Source organism: Triticum urartu, chromosome 6, assembly GCF_003073215.2.
Source record: "Triticum urartu cultivar G1812 chromosome 6, Tu2.1, whole genome shotgun sequence".
Classification (NCBI taxonomy): domain Eukaryota; kingdom Viridiplantae; phylum Streptophyta; class Magnoliopsida; order Poales; family Poaceae; genus Triticum; species Triticum urartu.
This window is the reverse complement of record NC_053027.1, coordinates 475,382,456-475,400,694: the sequence shown is the minus strand read 5'-3', so window position 1 is coordinate 475,400,694 and position 18,239 is coordinate 475,382,456. Positions and strand designations below refer to the sequence as shown.

Sequence of the window (18,239 nt, the reverse complement as noted above, 5' to 3'; positions counted from 1 at the left end):
CTAAAAGATTCAATAAAGACACCTGAGCAAGCACGACAGGGCCCAATTATCTTACACTCCATTTCAACATGCCCAATGATCCCACATATGAAACAAAAGTCCGGTAGATACTCATATTCAAATCCACGCCACTTCTTTATTATCTCCTTTCTGTCACATCAACTCCTACAACCAAATAAACTAGTTTTTCGTGGAGCAGTGAGATCCTAATATCCAACCTCACTTTTATACATATGAAATGTCTTTCCACCTCATTTTTCAAGCCATCCATTTTCCCAAGGACTCCACCTTATCACTGCTCATCATAGCCATCGACATTCCAAATATCAGAACCCATATGGGAATATTGCTAAACTTATACTCCTCTATAGACTTGATAGCTACATACTCCTCCATTACAATGAGATCTATATCAAACATCCAAGTTCCTCCATCTACAACCTTTCTTTTTTCGCTGATTCTTGATGGAAAGTGATCAGAAACCTATTCTCATCGTGAACTTGCAGTCAATACCTTTCATCGGGCACCAGATCGGACCAAGTGCATTCGCTATTGCTTACGCGTAGGCGGGTTTCTCGGCTATCAACTTCCCCACCACCTTTGCTTCCACCACTCCCACTTTGCCAAAATCTCTACACTCGGTGTTGACCCCCTTCTTCTACGCAACCGCCAGTTTCAGCCCACGGCATTCCTTCCACCCCATCCGTACTCCTTTTTACAAATTGTAGTCCAAAACTCTATCTAGGTTTGGTGTATTACGATCACATACTTTAGCCACATGCGAAAAGTCTGGAACGACGTATGGATTTTCTAGGGTTTTGACGGGGACGAGAAAAACAATGGAGACTACGAGCAGGGACGAGGACCAAAGGGACATATCAAGACTATCATGGGAACAATCGCTAATGAGAACAAGAGCAGTCGACGACGGCGATCAAACTTGGAAACCTAGCCGACGCACCCGAGTTTTCATTAGGGTACCTTAAGGACCTTATCCACTTGTTGTCATCAGAGTTCGATGGAATCTCTCCAGCTTGATGTTGGTCCTTAACCACTCGTCGTCATCAGAGGGTTTTGATGGACTTTTCGCCATCTTGATGTTTTTACAAACAGAAATGATAAACCGCCATGCTTAAAATCAAAACTTCCGAAACTTACCAGGCTCCTTTACAAAACCTACTAGTGACTTCCAAAACAGTAGTGGGCCTAGCCCAGGAGGAATCACTGACAGGGTGGATGGGCCTACGGTTCCGACGGGCCGCGAGAGAGAGGAATCTGGCTCCCGTCCGTCCCTCCATCCATCGCAAGCCGTGGAGATCCATCCTTCTCTTCTCTCTTCTCCGTCCCTTGCCTTCCCGTGCGAGTCGCCACCTCTCTACCCCCCCCTCCCTCTCTCCGCTCCTCTCCCCCCCTCGGTGCAAACCGCGAAAATAGCAGCCGTCCATTCGCACTCCTCCTCCCCCGTGCCGCGATGAGCGACGGCGCCGATTCCGACCGCGACCTCCCGCGCGCCGACGGCGACGACGAGCCGCGCCACCCCCTCCCGCGGGCCGCCAAGGAGGAGGAGCCGCCCGTGGCCGACGAGTTCCAGGACGCGCCCCCGTCCCCCGAAACGAACAGCGACGGCGACGGCGAGCGCTCCCCGGATCGGGCGGGGCTGCCCAATGCGGGGGACCGCCGGGAGACCGCGCCGCCCGACGCCGGGGAGGAGGCCGTGGGCGTGAGGGTGGAGACCAACGGCGAGGACGCCATGAGCCACGACGGTGACGAGGGGGACGGCGAGGACGACGAAGATGATGAGGATGATGATGACGAGGAGGACGAGGACGACGACTCCACCCCTGATGCGTCGCCGAGGGCGGAGGTGAAGACGGAGGGCGACGGCTCGGCCGGGATGGCGCAGTGCGCCAGCCAGCAGCCGGTGGAGCCCGACCCTTTCCTCGAGGGTCACGACTCCGGGACGGAGGAGGAGCAGGCGGCGTTCATGTCTGAGCTGGAGCGCTTCCACAGGGAGCACAGCCTCGAGTTCAAGCCGCCCAAGTTTTACGGCAAGGGCCTCAACTGCCTCAAGTGCGCACCCCTCTCGTTTCTCCGAGCTACTCGAACCACATTTTCTCGTCTAAACCAACTTAATGAAGTTCCTTGCGCTGTTCTGTTCCAGGTTGTGGAGGCAGGTCGCTCACCTGGGAGGCCATGAGCAGGTATCAATGATTTCCTTTACATTGCACAACTGAACAGGCACAGACTGGACACGTTCCCGAATCCCGATACTACAGAGTGATTTTCTAGTACCGTGAAAGGGTGGAAGTTCCTCCACATGTTCCACCAATGAATGCAATAACTAGCAAGTAGCTCACCGATGATAACAAATTTAAGGATACTGTGCTTTTGTGCAGAATCCACTGCTCATCTTCTATTGTAAATGTTGTAGTATATTTCCGTTGAACATTGATAGTTATTCACGACGTTTATTTTGATTATTCAGGTAACAGTTTGTAAACTATGGCGTCAAGTTGGAGAGACTTTCAGGCCACCAAAGTAAGCTTTTTTTTTTCAGCGATACATGTTAAATGAATTCGCAGTGAAAGATTTAAATTTTGCGTCAGCTGATTGTTGTTATTGTGTTCTTTTGTAGGACCTGCACTACGGTGTCTTGGTCATTTCGAATTTTCTACGAGAAGGTGATAGATTGCTCGCAGAATTTTGTTACATGTTGTACTTGTCTCACAAGCACATCTTATCCCCACTATGGTAGCTGGGAAGCAGTTTCTCTTGAAACAATATTATGGCATATGGTGCTTTACTGTAAATTTACTCGCTGAACGAAAAGCTATATGCCATTAAAACCTACTAGGATAGTTATTACGGATAGAAATATGGAGCTGAAATGGATCCACTGCAATAGTTAGTGTTCTTAATGGTTTAGGAACCAAACAGATATAACTATAATACTTGCTTCTTTTTCATTTCATAGAAACTGATGTACTTTACTTCCATATTTGATACTCCCTCCCTTCTGGTTTGTTAGTCTCATCTAAAAAAGATTGATTTTCTGTTTTGTAAGGCTCATTGCTTTAGGAACAGGTAAACTTTTGCTATGGCTACATTAAATTCTGTCAAATTTTGTTTCTTGATGTGGAATCAACTAATGCATGAAGGGGAGAGGTGGATATGCATGTAGCATTAGTATGCTGTTTACTTCCTCCTTTCCGGTTTAAAAGGCCCAGGTGTACCCTAGATCGACAATTTGATAAATGCAGTACAAATTGTATGTCATAAACGGTATGGCATTAGAAAATACATTTGAAGTTATTAATGGTTATTCTTTTGTGATATATAACTCGTGTTACGTTGATCAAATTGTCAATCTAGGGATACACGTGGGGCTTTTAAACCGGAAAGGAAGTAGAACCACCTAATTAGCTTTATCTTGGTTGCTGCGATTTTGGAGATGGGACTAGCAAATCAGATGGGAGGGAGTAGATGATACTTCCTCTGTCCCATATTAATTGACGCTAAAACGGATGTATCTAGCACTGAAATACGTTTAGATACATCCGCTTGAGCGTCAATTAATATGTGACGGAGGGAGTATTTATCTAAGACTTAATATCCTTCAATTTCCTTATTTCGTGACATGCCATCTCGTGATATACATGAGAGAGTTGGGGTGGCGCCGATTGAAGAGAAGCTTGTCCAACATCGTTTGCGATGGTTTGGGCATGTTCAGCGCAGGCCTCCAGGAAGCGCCCGTGCGTAGAGGACGGTTAAGGCGTGCTGATAATGTCAAGAGAGGTCGGGGTAGGCCAAACTTGACATGGGAGGAGTCCGTAAAGAGAGACCTCAAGGACTGGAATATCACCGAAGATTTTGCCATGGACAGGAGTGCGTGGAAGTTAGCTATCCATGTGCCAGAACCATGACTTGGTTTCGATATGTTGTGGGTTTCAACTCTAGCCTACCCCAACTTGTTTGGGACTGAAAGGCTTTGTTGTTGTTGTTGTGAGATGCCGCCTCGTCAGTTTCCGGATGGAATAAAAGAAGAAAAACACTATTCTAAGCTTATGTATTTCCATGTTATGTTTATGCATTTGCTTCATTTGTTGTTAACTGTTGTTTCTTATCAACTCAGGCACTTCTTGAATATGAAAAACACAAAGTACGAACTGGCCAGCTTAAAATATCGATACCTGCTATACCACAACCTGGTGGTACAAACCGTGAGGTATTTATCTTGGGAAGTAGAGTTTTAACTATATATGAATTTTTGCAGTTCACTTTCTAGTTTGGTGCACATATGAAAGTTTAATGGGTTGACATACCCCTGTCTAAAATATTAAGGATTTCAAATTCATATTTCAATCTAACTGAAAATCAAGGAAATGTTAAGATTTGTATCAAAATACTGGCTTCTTGTTCTGTCGCCACTGATTTCTTGTCCTGTTGAACTATTTTCCACATGACACAATATTATGCCTGCTTCCACTATTCCAAGGAATAATGGAACATGTCAAGTTCAGTGCATACCATACCAAAAGGAAATAACAAAACTCTTGAGTGCTTGCGCTGTATCACCTAACACTAACCACCGTACAGAGGCAATTGGTATCTATTTAGACTTAAAAGGTATCAAAAGTGCACAAGCACAGCACATACTACCGGTAGAGCCGTGTTTTGTAGCGTTGCATCTTTTGAAACATAATTTTCTCCACCTCATTACCAGCCATTCATTAAGCTTAGGAACCAATTGATCTTTGGCTTGAGTGGAGCCCTGCCCAATATTTCGTAAAGGAGCAAGCGTAACAGATTCACTCAGCACGAGTTTTAATCAGCTTGTTGTCAAAACAAGCTCTTCTCTCAACTTCCAGCAGGCCCAGCACAGGGCAGTCAATCCCACCACTTGCAAATTACATATGTCTGGTATATATGAAGCTGCCCGCTAAAAATAGTGTAAAACAACTAGGATGATGTGTTGCTTCCAGAGTGAGGCTAACAGAACTCAAAACAAACTTAGCAGCTACACAATCACAGAAAATATGGTATATGTTCTCAGTGTGTGAGCGGAAACGACAGATTTCATCCCCTTCCCATCCCTTTCTTCAGTGTGTCATTAGTGACCTATGCCAAGTAAGCGACAACCAAATTCTGACTTTCAAAGGAATTCTTTCTTTCCATAAATGTTTAAAAGATTTATCGGGCTCAGAGCTGGATTGGTGTACATATATTTCACAGTCGAAATTAACACAGTTTTATGTTAGGATAGGAACTATTTCAATGAATGCCTTTAAGATATCTAACATTGCCGAGAATGTTTTGCTGTCACCTGCTAACATTAGTAAGCTTGATGATTTTGTTTCCTGTTTCGCAGGGTGTAAATCCATCATCTTCTGCAAGAATTAGAAGGGATGCTGCAGCACGTGCTATGCAGGGTTGGCATGCGCACCGTCTCCTTGCCAATGACATGTATGGAGATCACATTTTTAAGGTAAATAATATCTTGACATTTACTTGCACATACTTTGATTTTCCTATAATTTTGATCTTTTCATGCAAATATATTCATTTTTCTACAGGACAAAGACTCAATACCCCTTTCAAGTCGTGATAAGAATCTGAAAGGCTTTGGTATGCTTCACAAGTATTTCTGCGTTAGCATGTGATGCTTTCTTCTCTTATATCTTTCTGGCATTTCAGGGGTACTCAAGAGGAAGAAAGCATCTAGTCCAGAGCATGCTTTCAAGGTCTCCCGTACAAAAGTGAACAAGTCACAGTTAAGATCTCCCATCATCTCAGTTGGCTATGTTTACTTCAGCTGTTAACATGATAGACAGAAACTTACAATCTCAAGAATTTAGCAGATTGAAAGCATTAATTAACCTTTAATAGCAGTTATTTAAGTTTTACTTACACATACATGGTTCGTTTTAAAGTGCAAGCAGAATCTTTTTACTGTGAAGAAGTTGCATTTGCTTATGTGCTCTCTATCTTGCGTCTGCTGTTGCCTATGTTCAAGAGATCGAGAATCTTACCTGCTGAATGGACCTAGCAAAATAAGAGTTTAAACATCCAAATTTTGTTTATGCTGAAACCAATGGGAATTAACAGGCATGCTCTCCGAATATGGCATGACATGCAATAGACAACTTGACCCCTGAAATGGCACTCCTCAATTTGATAAGGAAAATCCCAAAATTATAGGACCTTATAGTAGGATTGAACTTGACAGAAGAATCCATGGATTTGGATGTTATTGTCTATAATGCATGTTATTATATGTAAAGTACTGCCCAATTTCAGGGAAGATTCTATGGTCATTGATGTTGGAGAACCTGCCGATTGGGTGAAGATTAATGTTCGTCAAACTGTAAGTGTCAACATTTTTTTTAATAAGGTGGTGCACGAATATTAAATGAAGTGTCTTGATAGTCTGAAATATTAAACAATTTCTTAAGAGTCGTTTCTCATTGTGAAATTCCATTTGGATTTGAGCTGAAACTGCTACATTTTGTTACTGCTTTCATGCAGAAAGAATGCTTTGAGATATATGCGCTAGTTCCTGGGCTTCTAAGGGAAGAGGTGAGATTGCATCTCAGCTGCCACACTTCATCTTGATCCAAAAATAAAATAAAATCTGTGCAACATAAACAAAAAGAGCTTGTTACATGAAATTGAGTCTACGCCAGGGATAAAATATTAATTCTTGTTCCAACTGGCGCAGGTGCATGTTCAGTCTGATCCGGCTGGACGCCTGGTTATAACTGGGGACCCTGACCAGCCTGATAACCCTTGGGGCATCACTGCATTCAAGAAGGTGATTGTTTATAAACATTTAAACACATAAATAATTGGGTACTTCCTCAACTTAACACGAACTGATTGTTCTGTCTCAGGTGATCAACTTGCCTTTAAGGATTGATCCGCATCAAACATCAGCAGTTGTCACGCTTCATGGCCAGCTATTTGTGCGTGCCCCATTTGGGCACCCGGACATGTAGATATGCATCCTGTTCACTTCAGTTTTCTTCAACTACTGTACCAGTGGTTTTCATGCATATTTATAGGTCTGTGTTTGGCTAAGCCAGCTTATTCCTTTCTTCAACGCTGAAACTCAGTACTGATCTGATGACAGGCTTTCTATTTCATGTGCAGGTTTTAGAAGAAAAAATGTTGCAGAAGTAGGATTTGGTTTGCCAAACTGACATAAGCAACTGCAACCCATAGCCGGCGCTGCAATCTTTTCTCTTGTGGTTGTTTATAGTGGTACACATAAATTAGTTGGTTCACTCCTGGATTTTAATATTTAGCGACAGATATTTCTTTTCATTTTTTTTCTTCTGAGAGAGAAACAACACAAAGCTGGAAATAGATCAAGTGAAGGATTAGTTTCTTTACTTTCTGTATTTTTTCTCTCTATCTTCTATAAACCGTTACTGGGCAGAGTTCAGTTTTGAATCTAAGTTTATATGTATACGGCGATTCCCTCATTTTTCGAGTTGAGTAGCACTGTTCATTAATCTTGTTGGTTGCTGTCTCAAGAAAGTCTATGAATATCCGCTATCCGGTACTTTCAACTCGACGATGGTATTCCAGGTAGAGCACATTTCACATGTTAGGTGCACTTGGTAGCAACCAAAAGCGTTAAATAGGAATCAAGTCTAATGTTGAGAGGTTGAGGAAATTAGAAATCTGTCATAATGAATTGCTCATATTTGATTTCTATGATGAGGGAAATGCACATTCTAAAAGCGGACTAAAAGTTTTTGCGGATTGTGACATATTATTTGATAAAATGGTACTCCCTCCGTCCCATATCCTACTTGTACCCTATCTACAGAGTTGCTCGTTTATTCCCTCCGTCTGGTAAAGAGTATACATCTAGCTTTAAAATTTGTTAACAAAAGAGTGTACTTTTATCTTTTCAATGCACTTTAAAATAGGAAAAATATTTCTTCTTTATCACATGATAATCAAGACCAATAACAATCTACACATGGTCCTCTTAATTTCTATATGCACTTAACTCATTGGGGGTTGGGTAATTAAAGAGGAGATGATGGCTTGCATCTTTCTAATGCATTTTTTAGTCAACTCCACAATTTGTCCTAAAATTTCTAGATATACATTCTTCACCGGACGAAGGGAGTAGCTCTTTCCAATTTCCAAAGAGGGGCCCTCGTTGGCTCTCTCGCTCATATAAGGCACTTTTTTGTGTGTTATCCTTCACCGTTGATTTTCACATGAGCATTGCGTCAATACCACCCCATTCTAGCATGTGTACATGCCCACTTTCGACATTTGTGTGACTTGTTGAAAATGATTGTCCCGAATAATCTTCACCAAAAAAAAGTATCATCTGAAAATTTGAGACCGCAAGCCTCCACCACCACTCCTATCAAATCCACCTAGTTGTGTCCTAACCTATGCCACCGACTCTCACATGGGGTCATCAGCTTATACAACCCCTTTTCGTATGTGTCCATGTCTCATATCATCCGACAAGTTAGACCACGGTTGGCATATTATTGGAAATGTTCTTTACAACCAAACGTCATCAAATATAATCCGAAGAAGTTGAAACTATGAGACCCGTGATGGCATTGCAGTAAACCGGTCCAAGAGCCACCCCTTCTCGCCCTTCCTCATACCCCAATCTTGCCACCTCCATCTCGTGCGCCATGTTGCCCTATTGTCCCTGTCATCACCCCGGTAATGTGTTTTCAATATTAATGTGTCGTATTGTAAAAAATGGCCAAACAGTTTATCTGACTACTCTTTATCAATTATCATTCAAAAGGCAGAAGCTGCGAGACCCAAGACGTCATTGCAATAAACGGTTCAAGAAGCAAACAAGTGGCCATTGAGGCCTTTTTCATGTGAACCAACTAATGTGATATGGACACCAAGACAGGTAAAAAAAACCCAAAAAGCACAGTACAAACGTGGATCCAACAATCACCGAGCTTTGTAGAGCTAGGGGCACAGATGCAAATATTTTTGTGTTATTAGGATATACTTAAAAAACGGAGTGTTGGCTTGCACGGTGGAAAAGGCGCATTAAATATCAAATGCCCAACAAACTGCTTGTGTGTTAATTTGCTTGGGTTGTGCATCCACGGTACACCCGCCGTAAGATCTGCATCAATATGCATCTTGCCGGTCGATGCTCCTTGGCCCTGTTTTACCTAGACTAGCCAAGTACTCGCCATTGCTATGAAACAACATAAAACACATAGGCAAATTGGTCAACATTTGTTTTATGACCAAGCACAACTCAGTGTATATCGTGTGTGTCCTTCATCATCCTCTCTGTCTTTCCTCCCATGAACAACCCATATCACTTGTGCCATTGGGTGTAGCATTTTCGTGGATATCGTCTTCAATCACTATGGCTAGAATCCTCTTGACACACTACAAGTTGAAACTGCTCCAATTAGCGTTAATTTTGAAGCATATATATTTCTAATCCTATTGAAAAACACCAAATGTATCCCCAGGTTCACATACTTTGCTCACTACCTATGATAACCGTGTTTTCCGGATGAGGACAGGTATGTATGTGAGTTATATATTAGGAATCTATTTCAAATGTACACTAACGCTATAGGGATAGTGTGCCACATGCCCCTTATTCTCTCCTTTGTGCGGCTATCACCTCCATCTCTCACCGGTGACAACAATACTCCTCTTGCTCCCCCCTTCGCCCACTCATGTTGTCATTGTGAAGTGGTGCCTTGATAACCATTCCAGTAAGCTTGGGAGTGCTTATTACCCCACCAACGCTAGTTAGACAAGCATGTCTAGTCAAACCCATTCTCCTCATCCTCTTTCTCCCCTTCTGCATTAGGACATGTGCTCATTTAATTAGAAAGAAAGGTTACATCAAAGTGCACAAATAATCACACTTATATAAGCAACTTCACCACATTGCCATCCAACAACAACTTTGTTGCCTCATTACTAACATCAACCACTTTCTTGCCTCATTAACAATTTAACACATTAATAAACTTTAGTTTAACACCAGAATGACAAAGATAATGATGAGATGACATAGAAAATAGTCAATAACCTACCAGATGGTAGGAACACTCCAGAGGACCTCCCCAACATGCGAATTGTACGATATTGTGGTTTTGCCCTCAACACCTATCACAAGCATTAAGACCTACAAATTTTAACGTTATCCAAAGAAAAAGATTTAAAATGACCAGAAAAAGGAATCAACACACACAATTCTTAGAGAGTACAAGAAGGGGCTTTTCTATCTAATAGATGTATCATATACCCTTGTTACACCGGTGCCGAAAAATACGTCGAGCATTAGGACTTGTCATAGAAAGAAAACTATACACACAACACTAAATTAGTTTGTCTGTTAATAAATGAAATTGTAACCATGCAATTGCTCCTAAAAGAACGTGAAATCATTGCAAGCAATGTGAAAATTGTTCTGGGTGGAAAATGGGCATTGAGATTACTGGTTTAATAATACCATAAACAATGTCAAATCAATGGACTGCAACCAGGCGATAATACTCGACAAACAGTAAGTTCCGATGGGGAGGAATTATAGTTATGTCCTTCATAAATCTGAAGCTGAGTGGTACCCAATCTGATAGTTGAGTACTGTTTGCTCATCCTGAGCCTCATGCAACAAGAAAGTATGTTTAAATGTGCAAGGACAAAAAAATTAAGGTGTGACACATAAAAAAGAGGCTAGTCACATCTACATCTATATCTAATAATAAAGGGACTATTGCTTTTGGCCGCCCGTCATAAGATTAGCCCTAAAGTTGACAGAAATTACTCACTATGCCACCCATAAGTGAAAAAAATGATTCATTTTTTCCATTCACAAGTGTTTGTCGCCTTTGGATCATTACAAAAGATCCCCTTCTGTATCACGAGCACATGGGCATCAAGGTGGCTAGAACTCAGCACGGGAGACCGGGTTCGGGCCTGACTACTCCCCTTTTCAAGTCCTTCTTTTCTTTTCTCGGGCAGATTGAAATGCCTTTCAAAATTACATAACTTTCAAACCATAACTTCAAATTTAACATGTTATGTATGAAAATTCTCCAAAAAAATATGAAGATTTCAAATATGCTATTGTCTTGCGTGTTAATCATTTCTAAAATTTTGTTTAGGATGCAATCTTAATTAATATCTTCTTCATATGGGTATTTTAGAAATACCTATTATTTTTGTTGTCTAATAAATTGAAAACACTTTGAGTACACTTTTAAAATCACCCCGCCTGTTTTTTGCGCAACACAACTTATCATGTTGTTTCTCATGAGGCATTGTGAAAGATTTCAAGGGATTTGCTGCTGTTGTCACGTGCGTGTGTAAGGGGTGATTTTTTTTCTTCCGTTGCGACGCACGAGCATGTTTTGCTAGATAAGACTATATAGTTTATCTCTGTCAGACATTCCATTTATCTTCCTCGATTATTCTTCTTTGACACTTAAAAATATGTTAGAAACAGATGTGTACATCATGTGCTATTTTTGCATGTGTAATTTAGTATATCTGGATCCGACAATGCTTCATGACACACCTTACTGATCAAAGTGAAAAATCAATATTTTTCTTATGTTTGGCTAATTGTTATGTCTCAAGACCTATAACAATATTAGTTGTAAGAGACTTGTTGACCTAAGGCAAAACTAAGTGAAGGTAAGGGGACATGCGATATAAAGGAAAAAGTTATTAGCAGGTGCTATCAACGCAGAAATGTTCTTATTGGTGAATGTGATGTGATGGCATAAAATGTCACCTCTTCATTATCAATGATAATTTAGTGTATGTTCTATTACGAAAATTTGGCAGAAGTCCTCTGCCAAATGATGTGACTAGTAGGAAGCCGTGTTGTAGGACCGGAGAAGATAAGTCAAGAGGGGGTGAATAGACTCTTAACCAACCAAATGTGCAGTTTTTAGTTTTCTTAAAGTTTAGGCAAATTTTAGCACTAGTTAAGATATCACCAGACTTCCTACACATGCATATCTAGAGATAGGGCAGCGGAAATGGTAAAGCATGCAATTGTGCGGAAAGTAAGGGGTAGTGATGGAGGATCAAATGCAATGAAGACACGATGACTTTTGGCGTGGTTCTGATAGGTGGTGCTATTGTACGTCCACATTAATGAAGATTTCAACCCATGGAGGATAATGGTTGCGCGAGTCCACGGAGGGCTCCACCTCGAAGGGTACACGAAGAAGCAACCTTGTCCATTCCATCATGGCTTACGTCCACGAAGGACTAGCCTCACTCGGGTAGATCTTCATGAAGTAGGAGACCTCCTTACCCTTACAAACTCATTGGTTCAACTCCACAATCTCTTGGAGGCTCCCAAGTGACACCTGACCAATCTAGGAGACACCACTCTCCAAAAGGTAATAGATGGTGTTGTTGATGATGAACTCCTTGCTCTTGTGCTTCAAAAGATAGTCTCCCCAATACTCAATCACTCTCTCACAGATTTGGCTTTGGTGGAAGAGGGGATTGAATGGAAAGCAAGTTGGGAAAGGTTAGAAATCAAGGTTCAAATGGTAGGATTGGAATCTCTTGATCTCAACACATGAGTAGATGGTTCTCTCTCAGAAAATGAGTAGCAGAAGTGGTGGTTCGTTCTGATGGATCTCTTTAGAGAGTAAGTGGGGGTGGAGGGGTATATATAGCCTACACCCAAATATCCAACCATTACAAGTCTTTGACCCAACTCGGTGGCACCAGACCGAATTCTCGGTGAGACCGACTAGTGTAAAAGATTCGAACGTTGGAGGTTTCAGTGAGACCGATCAGAACATCTCGGTGCGACCGAAGTGCAATGGCTAGGGCAAGACCTCGTTTCGGTACTTCCGATTGTTTCGTCTTGGTAATCCCGAAATGAAGCAACTTCATCACAGAAACTTGGTCATGTCATCTCGGTGAGACCGAGATCCATATCGGTAGAACCGAAATGATAGGGTTTGGGCTTAGGCAGTGTATGTGATCAACTCGATGAGTCTGGGATATAGGTTTTTGGTGGGACCGAGATGACACTTTAGGGTTTTGGATAGATGTGATGTGGAGAAGTGTTTGAGGATTTTTGGAGCAATATCACTAAGCACTTGAGCAATTGAGTCATGATCAATACCTCATCCCCTTTTAATAGTATTGGCTTTCCTATGGACTCAATGTGGTCTTGGATCACTTAACCAAAAATGTAGAGTCCTGGAGCTTTGCCAATTCTTGTCCTTAGCATTTTGAAGGGGTCCACATCTTCATGTCCATGCCATGCCACTGTTGAACTTATCTGAAATATACTAGAAAGGTGTTAGTCCAACAATATGTATGTTGCCATTAATTACCAAAACCACCAAGGGAGCAAATGTGCTTTCATGTGTGTGGCATTGGGTTTGCTTGGTGCCTCGAGGACCTTTTGGACACCGAGGTCGAGGTTGCCCCGCCCTACTGTCGTGTGGGCCAGCACACTGATGATGGATGGACATCTTCATGGTAGAAGGGGTGGATCACTGGTAGGATCATGGTCAATGTTGCCTATATTGTCATGGAAGTGCACGGCATGACAGGCGTCAACTGGACTCAGTCAGAAGGTAAAAACACACATAATCTTTTCATGTTTTCTCGTTTTCCTGTTTTCATTACCATGACAACGTGTTAGCAATGTATCCCCTGTTGCAACGCGCGGGCAATTTTCCTAGTATATTTTGAACGACATGAGAGTAAAGATTATTACACTTCAACTTACCTAATAATGTAGAATTTGAATACATTAGGCGAAATAGCTAGGATTAAATGATGTTTACCATTCTTCTTTCTTTTTCTATTAAGAGTACACAAGTTGGTTCACACATTTTTGGCTACTACCACAAGGTTATGTCTCCAGGGGGTTGGAATCCATCCACACTAGCAAAACATCTTCATCCATGCATGATCAAGCATAGTTTTTGTTTTTTTGTACTGCTATGCACATAATTTGTACATGTATTGCAGATTCTACACATTCCCCCTAGGCAGTGGTACTAGGGTTCAAAGTTCCTCTTGGTGATCGCATCACTGCAAAGTCCATATCGGTCTTCGTACCAGACCTCGCTATACACACGCAACCTCCGTGTTGCCCTACACACCTCGCTCTCTAATGAGTAAACTTTACACTCATTTCCCCCTTGTTTGAACATGATATTCTCATATAACGAAGAAAATGGTTAACTATACCAACTAAATTATGTGGTTAACTATACCAACAAAGTAACAAAAGAATATACTCTCTGATATTATAATATGATAAAAAATATTAAATAAGTATACATCTTTGGTACAAAATTATTTATTTTATTTCACATCCGGTCCTAAATTTGCTTGGGTCATTCCTGCTATGAGTTGTAATTTCGTTACCTTCCATTGTCGCGGGAATGTCAGCTCAACTGTATCGATCTCAGTTAAAGTCGAACCATGAGATGTTGTGTTGGAGATGACACCATCAAGTTGGTTTGCATAGTAAAATGATGTGGTTGTGATGGATGCAGTGGCTCTGAGACACCTAGAGAAGTATTGATGTTGATGTGTGTGTGTTGATTTCCCTAGTGGTATGTGGCATAAAGATGGTGACAATGATGAGTTTCGTGTGGTGAGCCTTTGGAAGACATCGGGTTTTAGGGAGGCTGGTTTGTTGTGGGTAGCCCTGATGCTCCTGTTCTGAGCATACTCTAGATTGGATTCATGATCCTCTACTTCAACCTTGAGGATAATTTCAATCAGATGCTCTCGTGTAACATAAACATGTGCATGATAGCTTTCATGCACTATGGCTCCCTCCCCAAGTGCTTGTAATTATCGCTAGGTGGTCTATGGAGATGGATGTAATTTTTGTTATTTCTGATTTTCTTTAGTGCCATGATATTTGATGAATAGATTGGAAGTTTTCCGTAGAAAAATAGAGGAGGCATATGAGCATTGCCTTGGACCACCCCCTCCTCGCACATGTTTATATCTCAATCTTGCCCCCATCTACTTGTATGCGATGTCGCCTCATTCCTACTCCCCTCCCCAATAACGTAATTTAAACATTATTGTGATTGCCAACGGTCATTCAAACTAGTCTTCACCAAAATCAAATAATTCTAAATGTTGAGAATATGAAACCCACCACTCCTATCAACCACTTGCTTGTGTCTTATACCCTACGTTGCCGACTTTCACATGGGCATCACCTCACATCACTCTCACCCTAAACCTGCCACCTCCACCTTGCGAGCCCTACTGCCATGAAGGAAATATGCCCTACAGGCAATAATAAAGTTGTTATTTATATTTCCTTATATCATGATAAATGTTTATTATTCATGCTAGAATTGTATTAACCGGAAACTTAGTACATGTGTGAATACATAGACAAACAGAGTGTCACTAGTATGCCTCTACTTGACTAGCTCGTTGAATCAATGATGGTTATGTTTCCTAACCATAGACATGAGTTGTCACTTGATTAACGGGATCACATCATTAGAGAATGATGTGATTGACTTGACCCATCCGTTAGCTTAGCACGATGATTGTTTAGTTTGTTGATATTGCTTTTTTCATAACTTATACATGTTCCTATGACTATGAAATCATGCAACTCCCGAATACCGGAGGAACACTTAGTGTGCTATCAAACGTCACATCGTAACTGGGTGACTATAAATATGCTCTACAGGTGTCTCCGATGGTGTTTGTTGAGTTGGCATAGATCGAGATTAGGATTTGTCACTCCGAGTATCGGAGAGGTATCTCCGGGCCCTCTCGGTAATGCACATCACTATAAGCCTTGCAAGCAATGTAACTAATGAGTTAGTTACGGGATGATGCATTACAGAATGAGTAAAGAGACTTGCCGGTAACGAGATTGAACTAGGTATTGAGATACCGACGATCGAATCTCGGGCAAGTAACATACCGATGACAAAGGGAACAACGTATGTTGTTATGCGGTTTGACCGATAAAGATCTTCGTAGAATATGTGGGAGCCAATATGAACATCCAGGTTCCGCTATTGGTTATTGACCGGAGACGTGTCTCAGTCATGTATACATAGTTCTCGAACCCGTAGGGTCCGCACGCTTAACATTCAGTGATAATCGGTATTATGAGTTTATGTGTTTTGATGTACCAAAGGTAGTTCAGAGTCCCGGATATGATCACGGACATGATGAGGAGTCTCAAAATGGTCAAGACATAAATATTGATATATTGGATGACTATGTTTGGACATCGGAAATGTTTCGAGAGAGTTCAGGCATATACCGGAGTACCGGGGGGTTACCGGAACCCCCCGAGGAGTCAATGGGCCTTAATGGGCCATAGTGGAAAGGAGGAGGAGGCAGCCAAGGTGCCCCCCAAGCCCAATCCTAATTGGAGGGGGGCGCCCCCCCTTTCCTTCTCTCCTTCTCCCGCTTCCTTCCTTCTCCTACTCCAACTAGGGAAGGGGGAATCCTACTCCCACCGGGAGTAGGACTCCCCCCTTGGGTGCGCTTAGGAGGTCATCCCTCTCCCCCTCCTCCACTCCTTTATATACGGGGGAAGGGGGCACCCCATAGACACAAGTTGATAATTGATCTCTTAGCCGTGTACGGTGTCCCCCTCCACCATAATCCACCTCGGTCATATCGTTGCAGTGCTTAGGCGAAGCCCTGCTCCGGTAGCTTCATCATCACTGTCATCATGCCGTCGTGATGACAAAGCTCTCCCACGACACTCTGCTGGATCGTGAGTTCGTGGGACGTCACCGAGCCGAACGTGTGCATATCGCGGAGGTACCTTACTTTCGGTACTAGGATCGGTCGATCATGAAGACGTACGACTACATCAACCGCGTTGTCATAACACTTCCGCTTACGGTCTATGAGGGTACGTAGACAACACTCTCCCCTCTCGTTGCTATGCATCACCATGATCTTGCGTGTGCGTAGGAATATTTTTGAAATTACCGCGTTCCCCAACAGTGGCATCCGAGCCAGGTCTATGCGTAGATGTTATATGCACGAGTATAACACAAAGGAGTTGTGGGCGTGGGTATATACATATTGCTTGCTGTCACTAGTTGATTCTTGATTCAGCGGTATTGTTGGATGAAGCGGCCCAGACCGACATTACGCGTACGCTTACATGAGACTGGTTCTACCGATGTGCTTCGCACACAGGTGGCTGGTGGGTGTCAGTTTCTCCAACTTTAGTTGAATCGGATTCAATGAACAGGGTTCTTTCTAAAGATCAAAAAGCAATCACTATAGCGTGTTGTGGTTTTTGATGCGTAGGTAAGAACGGTTTTTGCTCAGCCCGTAGCAGCCACGTAAAACTTGCAACAACAAAGTAGACAACGTCTAACTTGTTTTTGCAGGGCATGTTGTGATGTGATATGGTCAAGGGATGATGCTAAATTTTATTGTATGAGATGATCATGTTTTGTAACACAGTTATCGGCAACTGGCAGAAGCCATATGGTTGTCGCTTTATTGTATGAAATGCAATCACCATGTAATTGCTTTACTTTATCACTAAGCAGTAGCGATAGACGTAGAAGCAATAGTTGGCGAGACGACAATGATGCTTCGATGGAGATCAAGGTGTTGGAGAACACAGTATTTAATTTTTTACCTACGATCACATAAGATCTATCTAGGAGATGCATAGCAACAAGAGGGGAGAGTGTGTCTACGTACCCTCGTAGACCGAAAGCGGAAGCGTTAAGTAACACGGTTGATGTAGTCGAACGTCTTCGCGATCCAACCAATCCAAGTACTGAACGCACGGCACCTCCGCGATCTACACACGTTCAGCTCGGTGACGTCCCTCGAACTCTTGATCCAGTTGAGACTGAGGGAGAGTTTCGTCAACATGATGATGATGAAGTTACCGACGCAGGGCTTCGCCTAAGCACCACGACAATATGACCGAGGTGGAAAACTATGGAGGGGTGCTGAGGGAGTCCTGGATTAGGGGGTCTCCGGACAGCCGGACTATATCCTTTGGCCGGACTGTTGGACTATGAAGATACAAGATTGAAGACTTCGTCTCGTGTCCGTATGGGACTCTACTTGGCGTGGAAGACAAGCTAGGCAATATGGATATGGATATCTCCTCCTTTGTAACCGACCTTGTGTAACCCTAACCCTCTCCGGTGTCTATATAAACCGAAGGGTTTTAGTCCGTAGGACAACAACCAGAACATACAATCATACCATAGGCTAGC

General features: G+C 42.4%; 1 protein-coding gene across 1 annotated transcript; it reads left to right on the top strand.

Moving 5' to 3' along the window:
- The first annotated feature begins 1,336 nt into the window (after positions 1–1,336).
- Positions 1,337–7,484, top strand: LOC125514355 (AT-rich interactive domain-containing protein 5-like). The gene is made up of 13 exons (XM_048679665.1): positions 1,337–2,070; positions 2,162–2,201; positions 2,486–2,538; positions 2,636–2,681; positions 4,133–4,225; positions 5,369–5,485; positions 5,574–5,625; positions 5,695–5,770; positions 6,298–6,364; positions 6,526–6,576; positions 6,719–6,811; positions 6,891–7,061; positions 7,150–7,484. The coding sequence occupies exons 1-12, from the start codon at positions 1,472–1,474 to the stop codon at positions 6,993–6,995; spliced, it is 1,392 nt and encodes a 463-aa protein (XP_048535622.1). The 5' UTR covers positions 1,337–1,471; the 3' UTR covers positions 6,996–7,061; positions 7,150–7,484.
- Positions 7,485–18,239: the final 10,755 nt, after the last annotated feature.

What these genes read in the sequence shown, in the direction of transcription:
- LOC125514355 (XM_048679665.1), top strand. Translation starts at nt 1,472, where the DNA reads ATGAGCGACGGCGCCGATTCCGACCGCGACCTCCCGCGCGCCGACGGC. An exon ending in ACCTGGGAGGCCATGAGCAG is followed by an intron (nt 2,202 to 2,485) that starts GTATCAATGATT and finishes TTGATTATTCAG; the next exon opens with GTAACAGTTTGTAAACTATG. An exon ending in TAAGAATCTGAAAGGCTTTG is followed by an intron (nt 5,626 to 5,694) that starts GTATGCTTCACA and finishes CTGGCATTTCAG; the next exon opens with GGGTACTCAAGAGGAAGAAA.